This window comes from Fusarium proliferatum (genome assembly GCF_900067095.1).
Source record: "Fusarium proliferatum ET1 genome assembly, contig: FPRO_scaffold004, whole genome shotgun sequence".
NCBI lineage: Eukaryota > Fungi > Ascomycota > Sordariomycetes > Hypocreales > Nectriaceae > Fusarium > Fusarium proliferatum.
The window spans coordinates 3,154,861-3,182,479 of NW_022194793.1; the positions used below are offsets into that span (position 1 = coordinate 3,154,861).

Here is a 27,619-nt window from a genome sequence, read left to right on the forward strand (position 1 = left end):
CATTGGGTTTGACGATGTGTCAATGATCCGGAGATACCTCCGGTCTTGGAGTGCAGACTCTCAGAGACTCAGAGGCTTTCAATTGAGTGCTCTTTCTATGAGATATAAGTCGTGCTACCTTTTCCACCAAGTTATCCATTCTTCCGGTCTCATCCACAAGCTTTAATATGAATGTAGCAAAATACTTCAGTATCTACAATGTCTCTCAACTCCAACCAACTCGACCCTCGCCAGCACTCCAGGCCCTCGGCAATGCTATGGCGCTGAGATTCACATCCCCGAGACTAATCACGCAGGCCTCATGTTCTTCAACGATCACGGAACTCCCCAAGGATGGCACTTCAACCACGGCTACGGATGCCAAACCAAGTGGGTAAACTCCAACGAAGAGCTTGTCAAAGCACGATCAGAAGCAGTTTACTGGCTGTGACTCCATATAAATGTGCCGCGAGGCTCCTGATTACTCGAACAGAGATCTTTGGGGGGCCGTTGAGAAGGGTGAGGAGATTGAGAGGACAGCTCATGTACTGGTCATGAATCCTAAACAGGCGGATCCCGACAAGCTTGGGTTTGATCCTTTTGATGTCACAAAGGTTTGGCCGCGATCGCAGTTCCCGATGAAGGATTTTGGAAGATTGGTTCTTAACAAGAACCCGGGAACTACCATCGAAATGTGGAACAGGCTGCGTTTTCGCCTAGCAGTATGGTTCCTGGTATTGAGGACTCTCCTGACCCTCTTCTTCAGTTCCGCGTGTTCTTCTACCGCGACGCTCAGTACCGTAGCATCGGTGTCAATCTGCACCCAACAGCTTCGCTCACAAGTTCAGACCTCGTGTCGCTGAGGCGCCGTATCAGGTCAGCGACAACATCGCTAGCAGGGTTAGTCACTGTTGACTTGAGGGTAAGAAGAATTGCTACGATCAAGCGAAGGATCTGTGGACGAGGATTATGGGTGAGCAGGAGAAGAAAAATGCTCGCTACAATACAGCCAAGGGTCTTCGCCGCGTCAAGTTCCCGAGATCAAGGTAAGCAATCAAGCTATTGCTGACAGAAGTATAGAGCAAGTGTTTGGCGCAGGTGTAAAACATCTCGGAGGATTATGCGCAAGGCATTTATGATCTTCTGGGTCAACATCAGGTCGAGTTCCCCAAAGTCAAGGGAATGAGATATAATACTGTACTCATCTGCCGGTTTCCGTCCGTGACTTTCTAGCCTGAATCCTGCATGTAATCCTGGAGAATTTTCAGTTTGCAATTCCGATTTATCCGCTCCGAATATCGTGAGATAATCGTGGGATTGAGTCGTGAGGGGAGTCTATGATGCTGACAATATGCAGAATCCTGGACCAAAGATGGAGATAAGCGGTGATAAAGAAGCTGACTGAGTGCCACGACCTGTGATAAACCCGACTCAAAAGCGAAAACGCGCGAAGGATTCAAGTACATCAGCATTTAAGACAAAATTGACCAGCTCACTCAATCATGTCCATGTATATGTTGATACACAGCCCCGATTCACCGTCGTCAATTTACAAACATTCGCAACCATGGCCCCAACAGACGCAGAGATTAAGGCCACTATCAAGGCCGTGGTCAACGACTTCAGAGGATGGGACCTTGCGCCGATAATGCACTATCCAAATGAAGAAGGCCTCGAATTCGAAGACATCTACTTCCCATCCGATGACGGTGTCCCTCTGGAAGGCTGGTTCATCCCCTGCAAGGGCTCCAACAAGATCATCATCGCCAACCATCCTCACTGGTTCAACCGCGCCGGTATTCCTTCGCATCTCGAACCTTGGAATCAACTCATGCCCGGGAACGACTTTGAAGTTAATTTCATTCCCGATTACAAGATTCTTCATGATGCGGGGTATAATGTTCTTGCGTATGATTTGAGGAACCATGGACTTAGTGGAAGTGGAAACCAAGGTCTCTTTGGCTTCTTTGAATGGCGCGATGTTCTTGGATCGTTGAAATATGTTCGTGGGCGGGACGATACCAAGGACATGACCATCGGACTGTTTAGTCGCTGCGCTGGTGCAAACGCGACACTCTCGGCGATGAGGCATCGCCCTGAAGCCTTCAAAGGCGTAAGATGCATGATTGCGCCCCAGCCTATATCAGCAGGGTCCTCCATTGCTGTGATGCTTGACAAAATGGGCGCTCCGGCATCTTACATGGAAGAAGCTGATCGACAATTCTTCATGAAGACGAGTTTTCATATAAGTCAATTGTCGCCGCCGACTGATGCGAAGCACGCCAATGTGCCAACGTTTCTGTACCAGGTTCGCGATGATCCTTGCACGACGCCGAAGGATGTTCAGTCTGTTTATGATAATATCCCTATTCAGGATAAGAAGTTGAAGTGGATTGAGGGGACGGATAAGAGGTGGGATGGATATACGTACTTTCAGAGGGAGCCTGATCAGTTCTTGGAGTGGTTTGCAAAATATATGAACTAGGCATAGCATTGGACAATTCTAGCTTTCTATCGTGCTTATATTATTTTGTTATAATGGCTCTATCAAACGAAAGAAAGGGGTATCGTATATAGTTATCCTGATCCACTGATATGGTAGCAGTCGTCTGTTAGCATTGAAACCTTACCATCTCATGGCATCCAGGTTCGAAAAGCCAAGTCAATTACTGTATTACTCAGACACACCTCATACTGTGAAGTGCTCTCTCTGTAGTTGCCGCGTTGACCCCGTATCGCTAGCCACATCATCGTACTCAGACCTCCTCGCCTGCTTAACAACAACTTCCGTTCGTGTGGTCTTCTGGATCCCTCCCTCCAATCGATCTACCAGCTCTATATCGTCTGTATTCGCTTCGATAAAGGTGGTGTTACCACCAACAAACATTGCTGAAGGTATTTTGCTTTTGCCGGTCTGTTTTGAGCTCTTCTTTTGGGTGCTGTGGGATCTGGAGCCGGAGTAGTCGGGATAGTCGCTGTTGTTGCTGGCCTTGACGACCTTGATGATGAGGTCTGCCATGTTCATTTCGATGTGGAGTTTGACGAGATAGGCGAGAGGGTGGAACTGGACGTAGCTGTGATAATGGGTCAGTAATGGCGAGGGGTTGAGCTAGCATGACTTACACAATGTCGTTCGGTAGGGACATCATTGCGATGAGAAGGATCTGAGCATAGTCAGTATCTAAAGCAGCAGATCAGGGGGGTGGTAATAAAACATGCGTCCATAGTCATCGACACAGCAATCATGCCCAAGTTGAACCGAAACAGCCGGGTGTACTTGGTCAGGCCGTTCGCAATCAGCCTTGATCGCACGAGGTGTATAAAGTACAGGTTGAGACCTGCATCAACCACTAAAAAGATAACCTTCTCAATTCTATCCCAGACTTTGTTGATGTCGATCCAGGTCTTGTTAACCTGCAGCCGAGCCGGGATCCAGATTGTGAAAACACTGATGTTGATGCATAATATGATGATGAAGGAGTATATCTTGAGTCGCTTAGCATTTTGTCGGTTTACCATGAGGATCGCGATCCGGTTGATGATGATTTGAATGAGTGCTTGAAGTTGGATACACCAAAGGAAAACTGCACTGTTAGCCTCTTCTTCGAGAACACTAGGGACGCCAGCATGATAGCAGCGGTGACTCACTTAGAGTAAAGAAAACCGGAAACCCGCCGGGGATGTAATTTCGTAGATAACACCAAGTGACGGCGCTCATGATACAGCTGCTCGTCCACTCCAGCCATAGCAGTATGATATAGTGGTTCATCCTGCGTCCTCTCCTCCATGACTTGATGGTTTGTTGTATCCCTTTGGTGAACGTGAACAGCCCGACTCCCAGCGAGATTCCCCAAGCAATACTCGCAATATTCATGTCATTCTCGCCGGCGTCGACTTCGATAAAGTTCGGTCCTTTCCACAAATCTCCCATGGTGATAACTCTGTGATTGAACTCGAACAATTAGAAGCGTTTTGCAAAGAAATCCAAATGAGAGAAAGGACAGCAAGAATAGAAACGAGCGAGATAGTAAGCAGACGATGGGAAGCCCACATACATATCCAACACAGCATCGCCGCTGAGCCCTCAGATCTTGCGGATCCTGATGCCTGCGCCCAACTAATAACGTTGATCCTATTGAAGGATAAGAAGCACGGATGAAGCATCCATTCTCAGGATCCGCAGCGATCGATCTTCGGCAGGGGATCCCAGAGCATGAGGCGAGACTCGATCTCTGGTTGGACCGGGGGTGGGAGGACTTCATACAGAGATCCTCAGGGCTGCATATCTGCTGGTACGTTATATGGGGTTCGCGCATGGTTGGTAGGAGATAGACGAGTATGCTTTGGGGGCGTTTTGCGAGTCGTCTCCACGAAGAATGATGCCAACGTTGCTCAAGATATTGATGCTACCACGAAGTTAGCTAAAACTGAGAACAAGTCGCTTGACAGCCCTACACGTGAAACAAGCAGATGTTCCAGAAAACGTCTTGAGAAATGCTTCAATGGTAGTACACATCACGGATCGTGGAGCGACACTCTTCTTCGAGTCAGGTGGGCCCATGTCACCGGCCGCATATTACCGCCAGGCCCTTGCTTTCTGTAACAAAAGAAATATGCCGACGAGACGAACTAGACACTATTGAACCTTGGGTGGCAGAAACGTGGTGAGTGGCAGGGAAGAGGAGAGCTGAGGTTGATGCTTTTGCGAAAATTCTCGGAGGGGTTGCACGGTGAAGATCCGGGACTGTCAACCACAGCACTCACACGATGAATGATGAAATATTTTCGGCTTTTGATGTTGGCCAAATAAGGCGGTTCCTTGCTGCAGATAGATACTTCTTCAACAAAGACCAACAGACCATATCTATAGCGGGTCTCTCCCACTGAAGAAACTTCTACAAAAGCAAAACAGCAGATGCAATCTCGCACAACTGAGCTCTCACAACTGACCAGATCTCGTCTCATCTCTGTTCCCAGCTCCAAATTGCGGCTCAACATCCTCGTCGCCTCAATAGCGGACGATCAGGGTCTAACACTACCTATAATTATGTACCGGTGGAACGGATGTTTTCTAGCTTCGAGCCTAGAACCAATGGTCTAAGACTCCAGTCCACTGTGAAACATGCCACGTGCATGGTTGGCGTGTTTCGCACGCTATTGATAGCGGCCGCTGTAGGGCTTTGTGAGGCTGTAGTGGATGTCTGGAGAGGAATAGCAGAGCAGCTTTATTATGTTGAGGTTACCACCCGTATTTTGAAGCGTGGAGATAGGAAAAAAGGAAGTTTGCATATAATAGTACGCTAGCAAAAGAAAGCAGATCATCCGATTGCTACCTAACATTCTTGGTGACACTGGACAGATCTCGTAGGCAAGCCCTGTAAGCCTGGACCCTGTCTTCGGCTCCGCTACGGCTCCCAGATGGAAGTTGTTACAGATATGGGCCTGAAGAATTGATGGGCGGTCAATGCAGCGAAGAGTCGTGCTTGTATATAATTGGAGGGTCATATCAGCCATTGAGATTGCCAACGCTTCACTGCGGAGATGATAGATGATGCTGGTGGTAAGCTCGAATGAGTATGATGTCATTGACTCTCTCAGGTCAAACCTCACTGCCTCATACAACGGCACTCTCGCAGCCGTTCAATAAAGAGAAGTTCACCTATCTCAAAGTACAATTAAATAAACAGCTCGCACTTCTGTTCTTGGCGGATTTATAGCTCCACTTACCAGAAGATTGTACATGGAAACATTCAACTTTGTCAGCGAGCGTCTGCTCAAAGGGCATTGACTCACCCGTGCATGGTCAACACAAGCAATACCTTTATCAAGCATTTCTGTAAAGTTACTTTACGGGGCTGTGCAAAATAATACAAGAGATTTCTGGTCTTATGCGACTGGCTGGTAGTTGAGTTGGCCATGTTTTGTTCATCTGTGACCTTACCTTGACACTCAAGCTTGTAAGTGATGGCTTGTTGTAAATTCATTCTCCTGCACTAGACAAACACCACCAGTCTATATTGAATTGTGTTAAATAGCTATATGAATAAACAAGCACTGCTACTTCGATTAGATTTTCTACATAGATCGCTTGAAGCCAATACTTGACAGAAGCACCGTGCAAAGCGCCGTGACAGAAGATAGAGAATGGGGCATTGCAGGGTATAGGGTGAATGTTCGGAATAGCACACACAGGCAACCAAAAAGAAATGTTGCGTACTAAGTGTTACCACAACGCGAGTTGCACCAAAACAATAATTTTGAGCGGTTTACTCATGGCCTCTGTTGAATAGCTCCAGCGCTCTGATCACTTATGACGATCCAGTAGTGGCAACCACCCCGCAATCCTCAGCAATCAACCATCTACAATACAACCTACCAAGTGCTAAGCCACCATGACTCCCTCATAAACCCCCCCCAAGTCCTCACTTACACGACTCCAGAAATGCTCGAATTTATACCGCCATGAAGAAGAGATCTCGTGCTTGCGAAGCCTGTCAGGCTCTCAAAGTCAAATGCGAACCATCAGCCGAAGAGTCATCTATCTGTGAACGATGTTCTCGTTACAATCTCACTTGTGTTCCTGCTGCGAGAAAGTGGCAGAGAGATAGAATTGCTGAGCTGGAGGAGCAGGTTAGGAATCTGCAGGATAAACTTGATGGTGCTACCAATTCGACCTTGGGGTTGTCGACTTATGCTGCTTCGACGAGGGCTACTTCGGTGTTCTCTGATGGAGCTTGGCCACAGACAAGTGCTGGGCAATCAGAGCTGGGCTTTCTGGATTCCCGTCTAGACTACGATACTCAGCTTCGATGTCTGGAGGTCTGCTCAACAACCGCTGGACAGTTCTGGTACCTTATACCTTCAGTCGACACCACCTCAGCACGCTCATGGCTAGACTCCCTCAGGACAGGAGCACCCGTCAAGCTCATATCCATGCTCGCCTTCACCATGGCCCCCTCCTCCGCCCAGATCGATCCCCAAACACAAGAAGACCTACGAATCAAGACTTTCGAAATCCTCGGCCAAGCAGCCGTCGGTCTCAAACGGCCCTCCCTAGATCTCATCCAGGCCGCGCTAATAACCGGTCTCTGGATCCGGCCCTCCCTCGACTGCAACCACGGGAACCCGAACCAGCTTGTGTCGCTGGCACACGATCTCAGCGTGGAGCTTGGTCTTGGAGGTGCGGAAATGCAGACTTCTGCACCGGCATGGTTCTTCCGGATCCAGGGGCCGCTGACGCTGGAGATGCAGAAGATTTGGTTGGCGGGCTGGATAACTTCTACGATGAAGGCTGTTGGGCTGAGACGAACGCATGATTTTGATTGGGGAACGGCGCATTATGAGGCTCTGGGGGCGGTGGAGGCTGATGGGTCGGATCAGTTATTCTTGGAGATGCTTCATACGATTCGACTTCACGCGAAGGTTGCTAGTGCTCTTGAGCTTTGCAATACTCGCATGTTTCTCGACGTCAACTCTGATGTCGTAGCGGCTACGAGGAACCAGGTCTACAATGATTTGAACGAACTGAGCAACAGACCTCTTGCGGGCGATGTTCAACTTCGTTTCTGGAGAATGCTCGTCGCGATACATGTCAACGAACCAGTTCTACATACAACTACCAACAAAACCCTCTTCACATCCCCTTACATCTCCGAAAGAATCGGCGTCCACGACTTCGCCCGCGGTCCCATAACCCCAGCAACAGCAACAGCTCTCCACTCCATAGTAGAAGCCTGCCACCTCGCCATCTCCATAGTCCTCGAAATGGATGCCTCCACCATCCTATCCCTTCCCTCCCTCTGCTTCGGTCCAGCGGTGAGCTACACACTCTCCATCCTCATCAAGGTCTTCGTGGCAGTGTCTGCACCGGGAAACACATACAGTCAAATCCTGACCCGCGAAACCCTGCGCGTGCGAGAAGCCATGCAGAAACTCATTTCCGTCAAGGAAGCGCTGCTAAAGCTCGATCCGCACATGGGCAACTGGAATACAAGGATCATAGGATCTGTGGAATGGCTGGGCGTTTGGCTGGACGATTACGAGAGTATTATCGAGCGCTATGAGGAGAATCTGCATAGGGAGGTTGCAGAACAGGAAATCGAAGGACTCAGCCCCAATGGACATTTCTAATCCATTCCTACCGACTCTGTACTTTACACCAATCTAGTAATTAATCTTTAGTCTACGGAGTAACATGCACCTTATTCCCTGTAGCTTGAATTTTTCTCCTGCAGAAAGGGTCTAGAAGCCGTTAAATCCTACAGGGATGTTTTTGGCGCGGGAATCCGTGTCCTGTCACTTACACGGGTAGACTCACAAATGACGTACACGACTCTCGGGAGGGTTTAAGGCTGTGCAATAAGCGATCAGGGCTGTGCTGGCAATTAAGCTTGTCTTTCCCCAGGGTCTTTTATGGAGACGGTGAATTTTGACCGTGGATTTTATATGTGTTTGAAATGTGAGACCCTGGTAGTTGGGGATCAACATCATGATCACAGAGCGTTATGCATGGGATGGGCGAGAGTCGATGATGCTTTGACTCTGAGGGAGATGCTTGGTATGGAAGTGAGGAGGAATTGAGGTAGGAGTTTGTTTGAGGTTTGAGGTTGGCTTCATGGGGAGATGTTGTGTATAAAGTGAAGGGAGAAGCACGGCGAGAAGAGAAGTCTCATTACTCACAGCTTCACACTCCAAGCATCACAACATCACAATCGCTCTCAGCTCAATAGTTATCACCAACCTCATTATCTTCTTCAGCATCAAAAGCCTCCGAGATGAAGTTCCTCAACCTCGCAGCCCTCGCATCCGCCGTGGTCGCTCAATCCGACCTCGCCAGCATTCTCTCCTCCCAATCCGACCTCTCCACTCTCGCCGAGCTCCTCGCTCTCGTGCCCGACATCGCAGAGACTCTCGCATCCGCCAGCAACATCACCATCTTTGCTCCCACCAACGAGGCTTTTGCCTCGGTCCCCCGAGACATTCCTGAGGGTGAAGCCATTTCTCAGCGCAACGACACCATCGCCATTGGTGCTCTGTTGTCAAACCATGTCTTCAAGGGCTATTATCCTGCCAAGGTTGCTACCGACATTCCTGTGTTTGTGCAGTCGCTTCTAGACTCGAGCTTTGTCAATTATCGTCAGCCCTTTGGGAACTTTACGGGTGGGCAGTATAATGGTATTGTGAAGGATGGCGACGATGTTGTTGTCATCTCTGGAGAAGAGACTCTATCCTATGTGACTGAAGCCGTAAGCAATGCTCCATCTCAGGCATTGAATTGGTACTCATGATTTGCAGGATATCAGGGTCGGTGACTCGGTCATCATCCACAAAGTCGACAAGCCTCTCAGCTTCGGTGCTCCTCTCCAACTCTTCACCCGCCGCGACAACCTCCTCAACTTCAACGCCGCTCTCAACGCAGCTGACCTCCCCTACAACTTTGGCAACTTGGACCGCGACTCCTCTACTCTTGTCAACATCTCTGATTTCACCGTCTTCATCCCCAACGACCCCGCTTTTGAGGCTATTGGTTCAGTCCTCGAGAGCGCTGATCTCAAGACTCTGCAGGAGGTGTTGAAGTATCACATTGTCGACGATGTTCTCTTCTCTACGGACCTGGCCAACGTCAGCGTTCCTAGTCTGCAAGGTGCTGATTTGACGTTTACTGTTGCTGAGGATGGAAGTGCTTGGGTGAACGGTGCTAAGATCCTCTTCACCAATGTTCTTCTCTTCAATGGTGTCGCTCACGTTATCGATGGGTAAGTCGTGCTTCAACTTGACCACCAACAATACTGACAACAATAGTGTCCTCAATCCTGCCAACGACCCCTTTGACCGCGCTGATCTCAAGCCCGCCGCTGAAGCTGATGACCGCCTTGCTTTCCCTGACGCAACCCCCGTCTCCAAGCTCCCTTTCTCAGTCATCAGCTACGCCGACGACAGTCAGCCTACTTACACCACCCCCGAACTTCTCAAGACACTCAAGGCCATTGACGTCTCTGCTCTTGCTACTGCCACCGCTACCGCTGATGCTACTACTGGTGCTGGAGAGACTACTCCCACTCCTACCGGAGTCACCCCTGTTGTCAACGCCGCAAGCTCCAAGTTCGTCGCTGGAGGAGCTAGTGCTTTCGCCGTTCTCATTGCTCTCCTGATGGTTTAAGCTGTTGGTAGCTTGAGGTCGTGTTTGTAAAGCTCCTGTTTACACGATGGTGTTGTTCACCTTAATGCTCCAGATGCAGATCTTCCAAGATCCAGAATTCCCCGGTCAGAGTAGACTAGTACTTAATATCCTGAATTTACATTTTTTCTTCTAAAGTGTCATAAGAAAATGTGGACAAACGTATACCCAATCGGGGAGAGCAAGCGCCGAAGATTGGTCATGTAGACTCCATCTCGGAATACCGAGGTCTAGCGAGAGTCCGAGAGTGGAGATTCCGTGCGAGGATCGCCAGAGTTGGCTTCCGAATCGCGATACCAATTCCAATTTCGTGCTACAACTTCACTGATTGAATTGTCAGATTATTTCTTGCTATAACACTTACACCAAACGTCAACGCCCATACAGCAGCTTGCGTCCCTCGCTTTGCAGTTCCTATATCATTTCTCAAACTCTCAAGTAAGTCTCGTGATGAGGGCGCCCGTGAAAGCACCTTCTACTTGGGGTAGTACAGCTCGTCGGCTCGCACGTTGGTCGTTCTTCATCTTTATTTGTTACTGGAGTGCTGAATGGATCTCAGATCATAGAGGCGCAATCTCTCAACTTCCCCTGGCAAGCACCCTAGTCGCAGCACCAACAAGGCTCTACCAGCAATATTTCTCTGGAGGAAAGCCATTTAGTTCGTCTACGTTCAGGCTACAGGAGCAGTCTCAGCCTATCAACATGGGCTCTCAGAACAAGCATCGTGACGGCCTCAAGGAGCATCTTACTCACGATAAACTTGACGAGCTACGGAGTTTCTGGTTTGAGCATATCCCTGAGGAGGCCAACCGTATCATCGCTCCTGGAGAACTGCAAAAGAGATGGTTCTTCTCAGACAAAGAGTTCGATAATGTCTGCGTGTAAGTCGCACACTTGCTCTCAATCTACCATGCCCTCTAACGCATCCTAGCACTCGATTCAGCCCTGTACTAGAAGCCATCCGCAACGCAGGAGTCACATCCGCGCAAGAGCTTCTGTCCGTTGCCAAGCCTCGGAACTCGCTAGACTGGTTGAGTCTCATCATTCTGCTCGACCAAATCCCACGCAACTCATATCGTGGGGACAAGTCATCAATCTGCTTCAACTACTTCGACCCCATTGCGCAGCAAGTATCCCTAGAGGCCATCAAGCAGGGCATCCCAGATAAGGTACCCGAGATCCGCTGGGTCTTCTCCCACCGCAACTGGTTCTACATGCCCTTGATGCACTCAGAGGATATATCTGCGCACGAAAAGGCTGTCGCTGCTTTTGAGCAGATGAACCAGGATATACTGAGCTTGACGGAGGGAACAGGCGGTGCAGATGAGTACGAGAGGAAAGCAAGAGAAGTGGTGCAGGCGGATCCTGAAGCAGCAAAGGCAGTTGGTGAGACGAACAAGGTGTTCGAGGAGAAGCATATAGTGATTGTCAAAAGGTTTGGGAGGTATCCACATAGAAACAAGGCGCTTGGGAGGGAGGCGACGCCAGCCGAGGTGGAGTTTCTTGAGAGTGGAGGTGATACATTTGGTAGCTGAGATGCTTGAGTCCTAAGCATGCATTGCATACTGTAGCGGATCATTATGATCTGCACTAGTTATAGACAATGACCTCATTGCGCTAAGACGCCTGCCATGTTGGTCAAGGTACGCTATCAAAGCAGTTGATGATCATATTCGCGTATCAACGCCAGAGCAGTCAGACAGGAACATGTTGTGGGCGTAGACAAGCCATTGATGACAGGTAGTAGGTACCAGGCACTAAGCTGAGAGTAAGTTCAGAATAGTCGCTCGGTGTTTTGAAGAATTGAGTATCCCCAAGTCAATCGATCCATGCGGGCAATTAACTGCAACGCGTCGTCTCATGACAGCGTATGCGAATCCTATTCAGAGCCACCTCATACAATACGCCCAAAGCGAATACGTCCAGGCAATTTAAACGGCAGCCGAAAACGCCCCTTTGCGCCAATAGGAATCGACGGGTACTCTAGTGTGACAGCCCCAACTACCGACAGTCCACTAACGACCAGCGCCCGCCCACCAATTCCCCAGGGGCTTTTTACGGTTCTGACACTCAATTACCCAAACAGGCACTCGGATGTCGAGTGATCCGACTTCCAGCATCGGGAGTTGACCTGATGTCACAGTGCCATTGTCCGTCAAATAACACCACTTTTCTTCTTCCAACTATTATATATTGTAAACAAAATTGTCTTTGATTCGAAATGGTTACTACAAGAGCAAGTTCTCGAGGCGAGAGTGTTGGCACTGAAAGTTTTACTACAATCGATATACCTCCTACACCAACTACACGAAAACGAACGATGAAGAACACAGACTCGAACCCCTCATTTTCAAATGGATCGTCCAAGAAACACGCTGCCCATACGTGGCATCATACAGCCTCATCGACAACAATTCTCTGGCTCGCTGTATCATTGCCCCTCGTCATATGGGACATAGGCTATGTCTTTGGCAGACCTCACACCATGCCTGAGGGTTTCCTCCACTGGCCATTATACGTCCCGTATGCGCTGTACGGCGAGGTCGATCACGTTTACGGATGGAAGGCGTTCAATGCCAAGAACGGCTTCACGGCTGCCCAGACGGCGTTGAATGTTGTTGAGACGGTCATGTACTTGGTATATTTGTACATGCTGTGGACGCGCGCGGACAAGACACTTGATGGGGCGAAAAGGACTTTGAGTGGGCGTGATGGCGCGTTTGCTGTTGTTATTGGCTTTAGTGCTGCTGTTATGACGCTGAGCAAGACGATCCTATACTGTAAGTGAGTCTGTCCTATGCGTGAGATGGAATCTAACGGACTCAGGGGCCAATGAGTATTATAGTGACTTTGACAATATTGCTCACAACACACCGATGGACCTACTCACTCTTTGGATAGTTCCCAAGTAAGTGCCAATACGATGTGCTAGAATTAATACTAATTCCCTATTAGTGGTGCCTGGATTGTCCTTCCGACCTACATGATCTCCAAGTTTGGGGGAGATATTCTCGATGGCTTGACACTTGCTTCAAGTCAATCGTCAAAGACCGAATAGAATAAGCACAAGGGGTCTAGTTGAACGCCTTTTTTAGTACTTTACAGACATGTATGAGCAATGGCAATGAGGGATGATTTGTGAATGACGAGCTGGGTTAGAGTGCTTTGAGGCTTAATGAATATTGGAAGAACCACTTTGAACTTACCACGGTCGAATAATGGCATTCATCCCCATCAGCACACCGCAATAAGAGCAAGTTACATCAGTATTTGATGATTAACTACTACCCTTCCAACCTCACTCGTACCCTCCCACAGCAAACATAATAAAACTAGCTATAACTATCGTCTAGACATGTCATTTCATAAAGAAATAGGGGTATTCGCTTGTAACAACCAAAATAACAAACATAGAAAAACGCGTCAAGCGTAATAGCGATCACACATCTCCTCCTCGGCAAATCTCATTCTCATCTCATATCAGTCAACCCTCCCAGATCAGCATACTGCTCCCAAGCAGGCATCATATCATCATCCTCCTCCGTCATCTCCCCCGGACTCTCCATAAACGTCTGCATCGCCGCCCAATCCGCATCCTCATTCACGATATACGGCTCCTCCACCTGTGTCTTTATCCGCAGAGGCTGCGGGAACATGCTGTGTCGTCGTCTCTCAACCTCGTCTGCGTAGCGTGAGTCGGAGAACATCGCGCTGATGGGTCGGCTGCGCTTGGAGACGCGGCCGGACATTGAGCGTGCTACCATGGACATTACGTCACGGCGGCGTTCGCGGCGTGCTTTTACGTCTTTGGGGATCGCGGGCTCGACGTAGTACTCTGTTAGGGGAGGGGTGTCGAGGGGTGACTCGGTGTCGTTGGTTTCGATGCTCTCGGGGGTTGTGTTGTATGTGTCGTCTGTTTTTGTGTCGCTTCCGTCTGTGTCGATGCTTACATCGTTTGTACCGTTGCCGTAGCCGTGGACAACGATTTCGTGGTATGTTGGTCGTGACGGTGGTGTGATTGATTGAGGTGGTGTGGTAGAGGGTGATTTAAACATGCGCATGGATCGTCGAATTGTTGAAGAGCGGCTAAGTGCCTGTGTGAATGAGTTTGAGCGCGATGGACGTGAAGGCACTGATGCTCGACGCTCCATCTTGCGGTTGTCATGTTGTGTCTGGGGACGATCTCGGTGAGTGAGAGCGAAGTAGTCGATGTCCGGCTTGATCTCGATCTTCCCAAAGGAATCTTCTCCTGCGTCTGCAGCACCATCCTGTTGCACACTCCAGGTCGGTCCGCTAGTAACGTACTGGGTCTGGCGTCTCAAGATACGATCCAGATCACGAGGTGTATCCCAGGGTGGAAGCTTGTCAGTTAGGGCCGATAGACTGTAGTGAGCCTCGTTGATCTCGTCCTCTTGCAAATCTGTTGCTGTGTCTGTTGCGTAGCGAAGGACTTGGTATGTTGCGTAGATAAGAATCCATCGGACCTTACGGGCATCCACCAGCGACACCTTCTCCTGCTTATCTGCCTTGTTTGGCGACATGATAGAATCTTCTTCGAAGCGTCGATATGCTCTCACGAGGTCATTCTGTGCGACTCCTGGCTTCATCAAATTAGATGCGTTGATCAGCGCTGAGTGAGCCGTTACTCTGCGATCCGACCTGAGAGTCACACGTCCAGGAAACCAAGACATGCGCCGTGAGTTATTGCCATTCGTGCCTGGGAGAAGCGGCAGCGGATGATCAAGAACATCGTATCCATGTTCAAAATCGAAAGATTGAACCAGTTGAATAGTACAGATCCCTCCGTGCGCTGTGGGCGGTATGGTATGTGATGAGGTATACTGATCATCAACGAGTAGATCATACAAAGCCTCAAAGTCCTCACGCATAATCCGTAAAACAGCCGGATCAAACAAGTCGTTTCCAGAGTCCGCAGTCGGCGGGTAGTATCCCAGCTTCGTCGTATAAAACGATAACAAAAAACTTCGGAAGCGCTCAAGATGTGCCCGGGCCCCTGCTGAGACGCTCAAATGAGCCTCTGACAACTCATCGTCCAGAAATGTCTTCAGCATAGACGATGACCGCGTCATGCGATAATCAAGCTCGAGATGTCCTTTACGTATGAGTTTGCGTGTTGAAGGGCTGAGCTCCTATTCTCTTCGTCAGCGGCTGGCCTTAGCATTCTTGCTCAGAAAGAGGTAAACAACAAACCTGAAACCCAGCATTTTCGAACAAGTATTCGCTCATGCCGACGCAATGTGCAAAAGCTCGAATGTACAGCTCCTTCATTTGAAAACACTCTGCGAGCTGCAATATCGCCAGTGCGTGGTTTGGCTGGTTCGCCATGTCGAGATAGCCCTCCTCGTCGAAATACTCCATCATATCTGAGACATTGTCGTCCACGCCGGACCGAAACTCATGCATACTGTGGAGAAGACCAATAAGAGCATTGCCGAGACTGTATCCGACCATGGATCTTCGAAACACCCAGGCGAAGAAATTGCGTGTTGCGAGGTGGTAGTTGAAAGCTTGTGTTTTATCTGTCGTCGGAGGTGGCGGGATGTATAGTTCGATTTTGCGTGTTGTGTTTTTCTTACTCCATCTCATGAGCTCGCGAAGATTGGGTGCTTGAACGCCCTCCCACACGAGAAATCTTTGGACGAGGGGGTAGCATTGGGCTTCGAGGAGTGCTGAGAAGGGGACCTTGAAGGAGGGACCTCGTTGAGAATGACCTTTTGCGTGGAGATGCACCATGCAGTTTCCATTTCGAAACCACAGTTCAGGATCCTGTTTCTGTAATTAGATATTCAGTTTCATGAGTGATTCTCGACCGACTCACTCGTCGAATGTTGTCCCATTCTGTGCACGTTCTCGCAGCTCCATCCCACCGCTTCACAGTCGGATGATAGTCCATTCTCCCATTCACAAAAGCGCTGAACCGCAGGGAACTCTGTCTAGAGTTCACCTGTATAGACGGCATAGTGAGGGTCGTATATATATGTGCTTCTGGCCAGAATGCCAAAAATATCAACGATCAAAAGCAGCTGAACAAATCTGCAGCAAGCCGCGTCGTCGGGATGTTGCAGGTGAATGAGTCTTTGTTCGTTAAATCCCCCTGCTCTGTTTAGAAAAAAGGGCCCTGTCGTTTCTTTTACGAGCGCGTAAACTAAAACAAAAACCCCATCACAACTCAAGTGATACGGCCATATCGAAGGGGAAGAGACGTCAGGCGCAGGGTTCCATGACGGGTCCTACGTAAGAGATCTCCAGAAGATTCAAGACAAGACGAAAGATCTCAGACCTCGCCCAGGGGGGGCATACGGCCATGTTAATATTGGATCTCTCTCTAAGCTGCTCTGAACTGTCACAATGCACCAAGCCTAGCCTTGCCCAACATGGCGGCGAACCCTTGAACCCGGCAAGACAGGGCCCCGACGGTCGGAATTTGAATTCGAGCCAAGACCAAACCCAAAAGGTAAGACACTATCAAGCCACCGCATTAGCGTCCTTTTTCTCATTGACTTGTCTAGCTTGTTCAGCGTCTTGTCGTTTTTGAGCTGGTCGTAGATCCCTGCAGGTAGCTCGCCTATTAACTAGAGTCTAGAAGCTATGAGCTGGCTCTTGACGTGGTTTGTCTTGTTTGTTGTACTCCGTAGAGCACTGCATACTACTCCATACAAAGCATTGAACCCATAGATGATCAGTGCTCAGTGACCAAAAAGCAAAGACTGTCGATTTAGTCCCGAACCCAAGAACCTGGCATGAGACAGAAAAGGATGTAGTGTCGTATCGTACACCGTTTGTTAGCCCATTGGACTCTCCGATCCGATCTATCGGAGCATCTCGAACACCACCCACCGAAGCTAGCAGCAGCATTACCTTAGGCTTTGGTCACAGCTTGCGCAATACAAGTCAACAAGTTACAGCAGAGAGAAGTTGGTGTGTATCTCTGCATGATGCATCGACAGTCACACAGCACCACGAACAGAATCAATGATGATGAATGATCATCGTTCTTTTGACCGGTCGTCCCGGGCAAACTTGAGAGCCTAACTAACTCTAAGCACGCAAGCAATCTTGAAGAGAAAGTGGCGCAATCTCTTTCAAGGTCAACGAAATTGTGTTAATCTGTGACGTCCCGAAATTTCGGGAATTAAAACAGGGCCTCTATTACTCCACGGGTCTTGTCTTTGTTAGGCAGATTTCTTCAGCTCCACTGGGGTATGCCAGATTATCTCCAACAGCAAGGATCATCTCCAGCTACAATTCCTGACTCTTGATACATTTTTACGACAATTATTTCTGCGACCGCCATTTATTATCACTCTCTCTCAGTTCCAGTCTGACAACGAATTGTCTGTCAACTTGTGGATGGCGACCCAAACTCCTCAGCCGCACCGACTGGGGGACTCGAAGGCGTCGGGAGACTTTCAATACTCGAACCATTTTGGGGACTTCAGCCAAGCCTAGTTTTCTGCTTAGACCAAGGGGCAGGTCCAGAGACTCCAGACAGGTCAGAGCTAGAGTCAGCCCAGACCAGGGGCGGGACCTGACCATCACTTGTTCTGGCTCTAGCTCGGCATGCAGAGTAAGCCCAGCATGAGGTCTTCTTCTGTCATCATGAATCAATAGCCTTTGACCATCGTGAACTAAACACCTCTCTACCCGTAACTCAAAGAACCCCGCAATTGCAATGTCGTGCAGGCGTCATATCATACCTGGAGCCAACAAGGCAATATTGACTTGACTGGATACTGAATCATGGAGACCGGAGTCCGAGTCCTCGGGTTCGGAACTGAACTGAACTCATAAAAGTCCAGAAGGGATTATCGTTGAGCAAAGCCTTCACAAGACAAGACAAGGCGAGACGAGAAAAGCTCGTTAACAAGGTTGAGCTTGTATGTTGCATGCCAGACTTTTACAGTCTAGACGCATCTGGTTCCAGGTCCCGTCTCTCGCTTCCCGCCTTATAGCTGAACTCGCCACTAGCAAATCGTCTCAAACGAGGTGGAAAACTTTCTTTACTGCGTTGTGGGCGGGATGAGATGGCATTCAGGGTTCAAGCTTGGAGCATTAGCCGCCCTCAGTTGTGTGTTTCACCAAGCGAAGCTTCGACCACTACCAAAGGTCTTTTTTCCTGACAACGCCACAGTCTCGGAATGCATGAAATGTGCTGAGAGGGCTTATTCATGCTTCTGGGGACGAGAGTCAGGGCATTACGGAGTAGAGGACTACTAATTAAGGACTTTTGGAAACCGTTCTGCGTTGTGGTTTAAAGGTTACCGACCAAGAATCAGATAAATAGACTTCAGAATGAAACAAGACCATAGCAATATCCTTAGATGGAGCAGGAAAATACAATAATCCAGGTCGGTCAGTGCAATTTTAGGGGTATGATACCGAGTTGAAACAATTGGTATTCATGAGCGTTGAGAGAGGAATGTTGAACCGACTCAGCTCTCTAATATTCACGGTGAGGCTGTAAGCTGAGACTGAGTGTGAGAGTGTTGACGACGAACAACCAACCGTGTTTCACCTTTCCTTTTTGTAGTTTTAGCAAATCATACAGTTTGCTAAGTTCAAATCGAAAGACGCGATTAGTTTATTCTTACTACAAACTCACTGATATTAGTGCTATTCGGGAGGTGCATTTAGTTGAATGAATCTATGTAGACCCCTGATTGGCCCCTCACCGAAGTGACCATAGCTCTACTCACCTCACACCGAGAACAAAGACCCTGGGCAGTTCAAGACAGCTCCCTTGCCCAACTTCAACCCGAGTCTGCCAACCTCCACGGCCTTCCACTGCCATGGCGCTCGTGATACCTTACACGTACATCCAATGTCCGTGTTCCGACGACTCTCCCCCCGATCTCCCCCAAGCGCGTCAGTCACAATCCTCCGACGAACGAACCTTTGACCCCCGCGATCCTCGCTCAAACTACAGCCTCTACCCTCTCGAGTACCTTCTCTACTGCGAAGACTGCCAGCAAATACGATGTCCACGATGTGTGAACGAGGAAGTTGTTACATATTATTGCCCAAATTGTCTGTTTGAGGTTCCCAGTAGTAACTTGCGCAGTGACGGGAATAGGTAAATAACACAAAGACATGGTCCTGACCAAGCCTGACATGCGCCTCCTAGATGTACCCGAAGCTGTTACCAGTGTCCCGTGTGTATTGGCCCTGTCCAGGTTATGGAAACACCTTTGGAGAAAGACCAGTCACACCCTGGCGCCGACATCCCAGGGCCTCAGTATGCCCTTTATTGCCAGTACTGCAACTGGACCTCCACCGAGATAGGCATCAAGTTTGATAAGCCTAACGGCATTCACTCGCAGCTCTCCAAGATCAATAACGGAGGAGATCTCAAGCTCACAGCGAAAGAACTCAAAGAGCGTCGCAAGGAGAATCCAGATGAGCCACCTCTTGCTGACAGTGATGTCGATACAGACCTTCAGTATGCCAATTTGAAGTCATTCTATCAGTCGCAGCTCGCAGACACAAATGCTGCCTCGAGCGGTATATCTCCATTGAATGACACTACTGGTTATGGATCGCCTGCAGCGTCGTTGTCTCGTATCATGGCTATGTACACCGGTCACGGCCATGCCCGCAAGCGTAATGGTCCTTCAGATGTGATGCGTGAAGCTCTCTCGGCAGAGGAGGGTCTCAAGTTGGCTGATCTGGATGAATCTGCTCAGATTAAGAAATTGCACCAAGAAGGGTGGGATGCAACGGCTACTATACAGCAGAACCTTGAACAAGCAGAGGCTCAGAGATTCCAGGATGGTCTACGACCTATACCACATCTTCTCAGAACAAAGCGCTCTAAGCGTTGCTCTGTGTGTCGGCATATTATCTCCAAGCCAGAAAATAAGGTCACGTCGACACGTTTCAAAATCAGACTTGTCGCAAAGGCGTATATTCCTACGATCACCATCAAGCCTCTCAACCCCACAGTCGGAACAGTCCCTACCACGCAGCGTCCTCAAATTCTAGAAGAGCGACCACTCAAGCCCCTCACCCCGCATCACTACATCATAACCTTCAAGAACCCTTTGTTCGATGGAATCAAGGTCACACTTGCTACGCCGAACAGTACGCCTGGCAGATTCTCCAGCAAAGTTACTATTCTTTGTCCTCAATTCGATATTGATGCCAACACGGACATGTGGGATGATGCTCTGAAGGACGACGACAGAGACAAAAAGCGAAAAGGTGAAGAGAGCAGTGGTCAGCCTGAAGCCGGTAAGATTTGGGAGCGAGGGCGCAACTGGGTCAGTATCATCTTGGAAGTGGTTCCCGCTTCACTACGACTTGATGGTCAAAAGGACAAGAGCCCGTTGAAGGAGGATGAGGACATTCTTGAGATACCCATGTTTGTGAGAATGGAGTGGGAGCCTGACTCTCAGCAAGATGTCGGTGCAGCATCTGCAAAGGAAAAGGATGCTCAGGAGAGGAGGGAGCTGGCTTACTGGTGTGTGCTTGGAGTTGGCCGCATCAGTCACGATTGAACATAAAAAAAGGCATGCACATGAGACATAGATCTAGATACCCAGTAATTGGACCAAGTCATGGACGGGAAGAAGTGTTTGAGTTGTCTTGTCAAATCATACGCAGCTTGCTTGTACCATTTATCAAGCTACTTTCTTTAAGACGCCAAGCCCCTTTTTTGACCAACCATTTGTGAAAAAACACTCCCAGCCCGAATCAGGTAAAAATAGTCATTTCTTCTATTTCATCTCGAAAGGCAACGCAGACTTAGTAGTCGGCGGGACCGCTCTGAGGGAACTCGAAGTTGACGTTGCGGCCTGTCAAACGGCGGTAGACCTCAGAGTAGGTGTCGAGGCGGTAGTCAACACCACCACGCTCCTTCTCGTCAAGGATGACCTTGAGGGTCTTGGAGCCGTCCTCCTTGGTGCGGACGCGCTTGCCGACGATCTCGACGGGGTAGGTGAGATCCTCGAGGATGGCGTCGTGGACAGCAGTGAGAGTTCGCGAACGGGGGCGCTTCTGCTTCTGGGTGTTGCGGGAGCGGGCGGATCGCTTGGGGCGGGGCAAGATGCGGCGAGAAGCGAGGATCAGGACATGGCGGTCAGAGAACTTCTTCTCGAGCTCACGGGTGAGACTGAGTGGCATTAGTATTGGGACGTTAGATGAGAAGGATGGGGAATATCTTACCGCTGCTGGACGCGGTGGAAGCCCTGCAGGGAAGGGACGGGGACAAAGATGACAATAGCCTTCTTGCCGTGGCCAACCTCGATCTAGTCAAGATCCCAAGTCAGCATGCGAGCTCCAGGACGAAACCTTGGACCGCTTCCCGTCCTGTTCCACAAAAGTCAATGATACTCCGGCTGGCACCCCTCCGCCCCGACGACATGTGTAAGCGCATCAAGTCAATTATCTCTCGAATATCGACGGAAAAAGTGCGCGGTCGGGAGGCGGAGAGGCCATTGCGAGAACAGTGCAGTTTTCTTATGTGGGAACAGGATTTCTCGAAACGAGACACAAGTTCGGAATTCTAATGTTTCATGGTATTCTCACCTCACGGGCAGAGACGATCTGCAGAGGTCGCAGGGCAACCTTGAGGTCGGAGGTGTTGGACTCGAGGTCGAAGAGAGCCTGAGCGATGCTGGTCTCAAGCTCGGAGGGGTTCTGCCTCGAGGGGCTGTTGGGAGCGATCTTGTTAAGGGCCTGGGCGCTCATTTTGACGGCTGGTTCGACTACGTGGGATTGACGACGACGAAGTTGATGGTGTTGCGCGGGCCGCTGGGAATTTTTGATAGTAGCCAATTTCGAAAAAGTCGCTAAATTGGGGTTTTCAACCCTCTTCGATTGTGGGAGGTCCGTGCGTGGGTGAGGAGTTGATGCCTGAGGCTTGAGTTCACTCCACCAAGACTCACCTTGCGGTCAGTGGGTCTAGTCACCAATGGCCCAGAAAGGAAATCGAGTTGGCTTACCCAGCGTCCCGTGTTTCGTGGCTTGATGCAATGAAAAGAAAGCAATCAAGTCTAAGGTCGCACAGCACTTCAGAAGCATTCACTTATGAATATGCATGATTTCAAATCAAGTCTGCTTGAATCTAAGACACGAAGCCGTGTAACTCCTGCAGCTTAACCACACTCACAACCACTTCAATGGTGGAAAACAACCCCGAGACGTCCGATGATGAAACAGTGCATCGTTTACAACATTCGTATCAAACAACCTGATCCTCTATCCAGTTTTTACTGTCACACATTCTAACCCTCACCGCCCTCGGGATCCTCCTCATCCTCATCACCGAGCTGCTTATCAACATCCTGCTGCACCTTTTCACCTGTCGTGTCCCTTGCGATCTCGGCAGCCTTCATACCGCCAGCTGTGAGCCACAGGAAGTGATTTGTCTTGAACTGGTCAATCTGGTTGAAGAACATGTGAAACCTGCCGTGTCTTGTTAGCCTTGTCCGACTTGTGCATACGTCAGGACTTACGAGTTATCCTTCTCCTCCACAGTGAAAATACGAGTGTAGATCTGCTTGTCCTTGAAGGCTTGGATCTTCTCTTCGTACTTGTCAAAGTCGATCGCTTCCTTTCCGAGTGATTCGGTGGCCTTTCGGTTGTAGTTGTGGAAGACGGGTCGCTCAAGCAAAAGTCCGAGACCGGGGGCTTTGGGGATGGCCATCTTTTGGTTCTGGTAGCTCTCGTTGATACGTTCCATGGGAGTGCCACAGCGAACGATCAAACTGGCTAGACCAACCATCTTTCGGATCTGGTGCATCATGAAGCTCTGTCCGTGGACCTTGAGAGACAGCCATTCTGTGTCGTTGATGATGATGGGCTTAGGGTTGACAACGAATGACTTGATGTGTCGCTTCGCGGAGGGATCAAAAAATGACTTTTGAACAGTGTAGTTGTGGAAGTTCTTTGTGCCGTTGTACTTGCTAAGGGCCTCCTGAAGACGGTTCAGGCGCTCGGTGCTGACACGGTATCGTCGCTTAGCGGCAACATAAGCTGCCTTGATGTCTCGAAGAGCGAAATCAACAGGGCCGAGCTCACGGTTCTTGGGCTTGTGGCTCTCCAGAACAAGGCCAGACTGTTGAGTCTCAGGCTCTGTAGCTTGTTCAGCAGTCTCACCAGCGGGTGTCTCAGTAGCGGGCTTCTCCTCTGCTGGTGCGCTCTCTTCGGTCTCTTTCGCAGCCTCCTTGCGTGCAGCGACCTCTTCATCATCCATAACGTGGACTCGCTCCAAAACGGCGGCCTTGGTCTCGGGATCTAACCGGGCCAAGATGGGCTTAATCTCCTTCTCTTCCACATCGGACCAGAAATCCTTGACGTCCTCCATCCGAGCAGCCAGCTCATCCTCCACACCGTGCTCCTTGGCCAACTCAACGAGTTTTTGGCCTAAGAAAGACTCGGGGTGGGGAGGTAGAAGACAGTAGCTGGGCATCAGATACTCGTACCATCTTGAGTCGCAGGTCTGGTAACAGCTGAAGGCGTTGTTTGTTCGCTGGATACCCCAAATTCGGATCTGTTCAGGTAGCTCGGCGTTGATCTTGTCCACAATATCCTCGTCTTCAATGATAAGCTTCAAACTGATGACGTTGCCAGCCGCATGCACACCCTTATCGGTTCGAGCGCATCGAACAAGACTCGACTTCTTGGGGTCGTCGGCATTGGCCTTGGAAATAGCGCTTGCGGCGACAAAAGCCTTGAATAGATCGGCCTCAATGGTCTTCTCGTTGCCATTGACCTGCATTCCCTTGTAGCCAGTGCCCGCATATCCAATCATGACAGCAACCTTTCGCTTGGGTCGTCGCTCCTCGGCAGCAATCTCATCCTTGGAGAAGGGGTTGTTGCTTGACTCGCCATCAGCCGAATCGCCCTTCTTGTTCAGTTTGCGACGCTTGAACTCCTTGAATTCATCATTCTTCTTGCGCTTGTCGCCCTTCTCACGACTAGTATCTGGTTAGCGCCGTTGGCAACTGTACTCATTTCACCAATTGAGGTCAGGACTTACCCCCATTCTCCGCGTCCCTTCTCTGATCGTCCTTTGCCTGGCTTTCTGTGGTCATGGCGCGGGTTGCGACGATTCTCAGAGCCATTGTTGTTAGAGGCTTTGTTGTTGTCGCCCGAGGGGCGAGACTGATTGGCGCTGCTCGCGGCAGGAGCTTCGTTATCTGCCGCCATGTTTGCATCGGTTGCGACAAATACGAAAGGTCGAGCTGACAGGAGAGAAAAGTTGTAGCTATCGCGCAGACACTTTTTTGGTTTGGTTGACGACGAGATTTTCGATGCGGGTGAGTGGGGCTTCCCGTTGCGGTCCCGGCGGGGGGAGCTTCATGTGTGGGGGCTACCCTGAATCTCGACATTGTCGTGTAAGTGCTGTCGAAGTATCAATATTTCCATCTTTGCTTTCAAGTTTCTTTTGCTGCTCATAGCTTGCTTTGATGATAGTACTTTTAATTTTTAATTAGTATTTTGCTTCTTTTTGTGAAATTAGACCCTCGTACTATGCTTATAGACAAAAAATCTTTTTACAGACTAATGTTTCTCCTATGGCAATCCTAATCAGTAATAAGTTTATCCCGACCTAGCCACTATCTCAAGATCAGGAAATTTGTATGGTCAAAATTTCTATTAACCGGCCTCTAGAGGAGGCCAGGTCATGTTTACCTAAGTTAAGGCGAAGCACAGAATCGGGGTGTGAATATAGAAACAGTATAATAGATTTAGCGTACATAGCAGCCTGATATTTAGTCCTGCAGACACATAAGTCTAGTCAACAATGATATTTACACACAGAAAATCGATACTCTTTATTCGGGCTATTTTACTATTTCTACCATGTTATCATTACTAGGTTGCTGCGCAGAAGTCTTCACTGCGATACATCCTGGCTATTATAACTGATCATTACGTGAAACGGGAGAAAGAACAGGAGAAAGAAGTGGTTGGCGATCTATGTATGTAGATTCAACACTATTCACCTGTGTAGATGGCTTACCGATTCTAGAGGTATTAAGGAGTCAAATACGTTCACTGATTTGATCATCGCAGCTGGTCAAATTTTATTTCATTCCAAAGCTTCTATTGTACAGAACGATTCGCCATCAAAATTAACGCTTTCACGCTTTCATAACCCGTTTAATAGTTGGAGCTTCGACCAGTGTCAGAAGGGAGGCCCTCCTCATCACCAGGCTCCTGATAGGTGCCACTGGGCTGGGCAGCACCTCGGGTACGCTCCTCGAGAATGTTGCTTTCGTCGATAGCATCTTTGTCATCACGCTCTTATGAATGTGTTAGGGAGGGTCTTTTGATAGAGCAAAGAGTTAGACATACCAAGCTGAGCATCAGTGTCGGCCTGCTCTCCGTCGATGGGATCCTCAACTCGATCGGAGTCGGACTGAACTGGGATGGGCTGTTCCTTCTCACCAGGGCGAGAAACATAAGAGTCGTCTTGGAACTCAGCGGAGGGAGCGTCTTGAAGACCGTCGGAAGACATGATGAAAGTTGTTGGTAGAGTGTGAAAAGTGGTTGTGGTGTAAGTGGTGAGTTGCAGATGAGAGTGAATACTGTGATACTAAGGTTATTCTTTTCTTCTCACTCGAGAAGACTACTCTTCTTATACCTTTCGTTTCTGCTCTTCAACTGAAACATCCATTCTCATCAAAAACGACTATTCCGTCATGGCCCGCAAACAACAGCACCTATCCATGACGACATTGACGGATAACCACTTCAATGAATCATCTCCTCAGGACCAACCGCACGGCTCGCTACTAGCCTTGCTGCAAGCACTTCCGAGGCCGATCTTAGTGCCCCTGATCTCTTAATTAAAAACCTCGATCTGAGAGGTTAATCTCTAGATCAGTTGTCGCGTGGCTGGGCGATTGTGATGCAAGTGGCAAGCAACTAACCGCGACCGATTCGCGATTTAAATGATCTTGACGCGTTAAGTGGTTTATCTGAACTGCAGTGGAGTTCGATCTTGGATGTCGTTAATGAGACAACGGGAGAGTTGCGTCAACGATCGATGATGCTGAGGTATTGCTAGCCTTTGAATCGAGGTCAGTGCTTCAAGGGATAGATGATCCTTAGTGGAGTTTGAGAGGGAGATTGGCGAAAGAAGCAAATTAAAGACGGGATCTGATGTTGCTATCCGTGAATTTGGGATGTGATTAGATCATAGATGAAGTCATTTTTGTTGTGACGATGTCAGGGAGCTGAGGTCTACAGTAGCTTGAGATTCAGGAACAGTGAGCTAAGACTGAACTAACGTCCAAGCTTCAGGGAGAAGTCAAGAGCGTCATAAACACCAAAAAAAATTATAGATCACAATTAATGGTAACCAATTGATAGAAAATGCAAAAAGAAACTCTTTGATGAGACTGGGACTCGAACCCAGGAGGATTGCTCCACCAGGAAATTGGTGTTAAGGTTAACCTTAACCTGGCGCCATAACCAACTCGGCCATCTCACCGAGGCTATTGATGGGATTTCAAGGATCAATAACAAATAATACACTGTAACACTTAACTGTGCATGCATATCTGAGCTTCACTGAGCTGGATATCTTAAAGGACGTGATCGCGTCAAAATGCATGTCATATCGGTCATCGTCGATACTTGATGAAAGGCTGCAGCAGGACATGGATTGTCTGGCTGTGTCACATTCCAATCTGAAGCTCCTATGCCGGGTCCTCCGCTAATGGCGGTGATGCGCATCATCACCATCAATTCATGCACAATTCACATATTCACCGCTGAAGCATCTACATTGCGCAAGAGTCGGGACAAACCCGACCTCAAGATTGCGCCCAGCTCAGTCTACGATGCAAAGGATCCTGATCTTGATTTCTCATCCATCTGCTTCTATGGCGAGAATCAGATATCATCTCCCTTGCAAAACCTTCTAGCTGCATATTTGTGCCCGTTGGGCCGAATCAGAAACACCAACGAGGCAGGATGTTTTGCTTTGTTTCCCAATTCGCCACACCGCCGTAGAATGTCGCGATGCTCTCTGAAACAAGATCGCAGCGCGCGCCTAGAAGGACAAGGCAGGTAGGTAGGGAGCCTGTGGCTGAGGGTATCTATGGAAACTAGTATGTAGGGCCTTTACTCCGTACGGCTTCTGTAGATGGCCCAGAACATGGGCACACTCTGTGATCTGTGCGAAGTACATGCATTCGAGTGGAAGAAAAAGTTCCGAGCCTGGTCAGTAGTGAGCCAGGATATGGCGATCCTCAATCATGACACGTCAATGATTGACCGTCGCAGAGTCCTGTATTGTAAGAACTAAGAAGAATGAGAGAGATGATAAACCAAGACCAAAACAGAAGCTTGGTCATGTAGAGGGGGCAACGTGAGTTCAAAAGGGTTCCCCTAGTAGCAAGAATCATGGCATCGCCAGATTCCATTTGCCAACCATCGGATTATGGTTCAGCGCCATGGTCATGCCTCTGATGATGTGCTCCGGGA

At 49.1% G+C, this 27,619-nt stretch overlaps 13 protein-coding genes and 1 non-coding gene across 14 annotated transcripts; 7 read left to right on the forward strand and 7 right to left on the reverse strand.

Annotated features, from left to right (window-relative positions):
* Positions 1-703: 703 nt before the first annotated feature.
* On the forward strand, positions 704-1,165 carry FPRO_05189 (uncharacterized protein; the record flags this gene model as incomplete). The annotated part of the gene is made up of 4 exons (XM_031230779.1): positions 704-774; positions 828-879; positions 931-1,025; positions 1,060-1,165. 4 exons carry the CDS (start codon positions 704-706, stop codon positions 1,163-1,165), a joined length of 324 nt encoding a protein of 107 aa, XP_031080882.1.
* Positions 1,166-1,546: 381 nt separating this feature from the next.
* FPRO_05190 (putative gibberellin biosynthesis-related) lies at positions 1,547-2,464 on the forward strand (the record flags this gene model as incomplete). The annotated part of the gene is made up of 1 exon (XM_031230780.1): positions 1,547-2,464. The coding sequence occupies one exon, from the start codon at positions 1,547-1,549 to the stop codon at positions 2,462-2,464; it is 918 nt and encodes a 305-aa protein (XP_031080883.1).
* A 204-nt stretch (positions 2,465-2,668) lies between these two features.
* Positions 2,669-3,910, reverse strand: FPRO_05191 (uncharacterized protein; the record flags this gene model as incomplete). Its single annotated transcript, XM_031230781.1, has 4 exons — positions 2,669-3,053; positions 3,103-3,143; positions 3,199-3,563; positions 3,628-3,910. 4 exons carry the CDS (start codon positions 3,908-3,910, stop codon positions 2,669-2,671), a joined length of 1,074 nt encoding a protein of 357 aa, XP_031080884.1.
* A 2,531-nt stretch (positions 3,911-6,441) lies between these two features.
* On the forward strand, positions 6,442-8,109 carry FPRO_05192 (uncharacterized protein; the record flags this gene model as incomplete). The annotated part of the gene is made up of 1 exon (XM_031230782.1): positions 6,442-8,109. One exon carries the CDS (start codon positions 6,442-6,444, stop codon positions 8,107-8,109), a length of 1,668 nt encoding a protein of 555 aa, XP_031080885.1.
* Positions 8,110-8,753: 644 nt separating this feature from the next.
* On the forward strand, positions 8,754-10,138 carry FPRO_05193 (uncharacterized protein; the record flags this gene model as incomplete). The annotated part of the gene is made up of 3 exons (XM_031230784.1): positions 8,754-9,224; positions 9,274-9,734; positions 9,781-10,138. 3 exons carry the CDS (start codon positions 8,754-8,756, stop codon positions 10,136-10,138), a joined length of 1,290 nt encoding a protein of 429 aa, XP_031080886.1.
* A 720-nt stretch (positions 10,139-10,858) lies between these two features.
* Positions 10,859-11,691, forward strand: FPRO_05194 (uncharacterized protein; the record flags this gene model as incomplete). Its single annotated transcript, XM_031230785.1, has 2 exons — positions 10,859-11,037; positions 11,088-11,691. The coding sequence occupies 2 exons, from the start codon at positions 10,859-10,861 to the stop codon at positions 11,689-11,691; spliced, it is 783 nt and encodes a 260-aa protein (XP_031080887.1).
* A 686-nt stretch (positions 11,692-12,377) lies between these two features.
* FPRO_05195 (uncharacterized protein) lies at positions 12,378-13,214 on the forward strand (the record flags this gene model as incomplete). Its single annotated transcript, XM_031230786.1, has 3 exons — positions 12,378-12,936; positions 12,983-13,064; positions 13,112-13,214. The coding sequence occupies 3 exons, from the start codon at positions 12,378-12,380 to the stop codon at positions 13,212-13,214; spliced, it is 744 nt and encodes a 247-aa protein (XP_031080888.1).
* A 412-nt stretch (positions 13,215-13,626) lies between these two features.
* Positions 13,627-16,136, reverse strand: FPRO_05196 (uncharacterized protein; the record flags this gene model as incomplete). The annotated part of the gene is made up of 3 exons (XM_031230787.1): positions 13,627-15,306; positions 15,368-15,943; positions 15,996-16,136. The coding sequence occupies 3 exons, from the start codon at positions 16,134-16,136 to the stop codon at positions 13,627-13,629; spliced, it is 2,397 nt and encodes a 798-aa protein (XP_031080889.1).
* Positions 16,137-17,452: 1,316 nt separating this feature from the next.
* On the reverse strand, positions 17,453-17,713 carry FPRO_05197 (uncharacterized protein; the record flags this gene model as incomplete). Its single annotated transcript, XM_031230788.1, has 1 exon — positions 17,453-17,713. One exon carries the CDS (start codon positions 17,711-17,713, stop codon positions 17,453-17,455), a length of 261 nt encoding a protein of 86 aa, XP_031080890.1.
* A 1,253-nt stretch (positions 17,714-18,966) lies between these two features.
* FPRO_05198 (putative dynactin arp1 p62 subunit RO-2) lies at positions 18,967-20,673 on the forward strand (the record flags this gene model as incomplete). Its single annotated transcript, XM_031230789.1, has 2 exons — positions 18,967-19,250; positions 19,302-20,673. The coding sequence occupies 2 exons, from the start codon at positions 18,967-18,969 to the stop codon at positions 20,671-20,673; spliced, it is 1,656 nt and encodes a 551-aa protein (XP_031080891.1).
* Positions 20,674-20,920: 247 nt separating this feature from the next.
* On the reverse strand, positions 20,921-21,865 carry FPRO_05199 (putative 40S ribosomal protein CRPS-7; the record flags this gene model as incomplete). The annotated part of the gene is made up of 3 exons (XM_031230790.1): positions 20,921-21,287; positions 21,341-21,423; positions 21,704-21,865. The coding sequence occupies 3 exons, from the start codon at positions 21,863-21,865 to the stop codon at positions 20,921-20,923; spliced, it is 612 nt and encodes a 203-aa protein (XP_031080892.1).
* A 536-nt stretch (positions 21,866-22,401) lies between these two features.
* FPRO_05200 (putative PUS1-tRNA-pseudouridine synthase 1) lies at positions 22,402-24,328 on the reverse strand (the record flags this gene model as incomplete). The annotated part of the gene is made up of 3 exons (XM_031230791.1): positions 22,402-22,582; positions 22,633-24,096; positions 24,159-24,328. The coding sequence occupies 3 exons, from the start codon at positions 24,326-24,328 to the stop codon at positions 22,402-22,404; spliced, it is 1,815 nt and encodes a 604-aa protein (XP_031080893.1).
* A 957-nt stretch (positions 24,329-25,285) lies between these two features.
* Positions 25,286-25,643, reverse strand: FPRO_05201 (uncharacterized protein; the record flags this gene model as incomplete). The annotated part of the gene is made up of 2 exons (XM_031230792.1): positions 25,286-25,428; positions 25,481-25,643. 2 exons carry the CDS (start codon positions 25,641-25,643, stop codon positions 25,286-25,288), a joined length of 306 nt encoding a protein of 101 aa, XP_031080894.1.
* An 878-nt stretch (positions 25,644-26,521) lies between these two features.
* Positions 26,522-26,621, reverse strand: tRNA. Its single transcript is given in 2 exon segments — positions 26,522-26,565; positions 26,584-26,621. It is a non-coding gene; the product is annotated as a tRNA-Leu (tRNA).
* Positions 26,622-27,619: the final 998 nt, after the last annotated feature.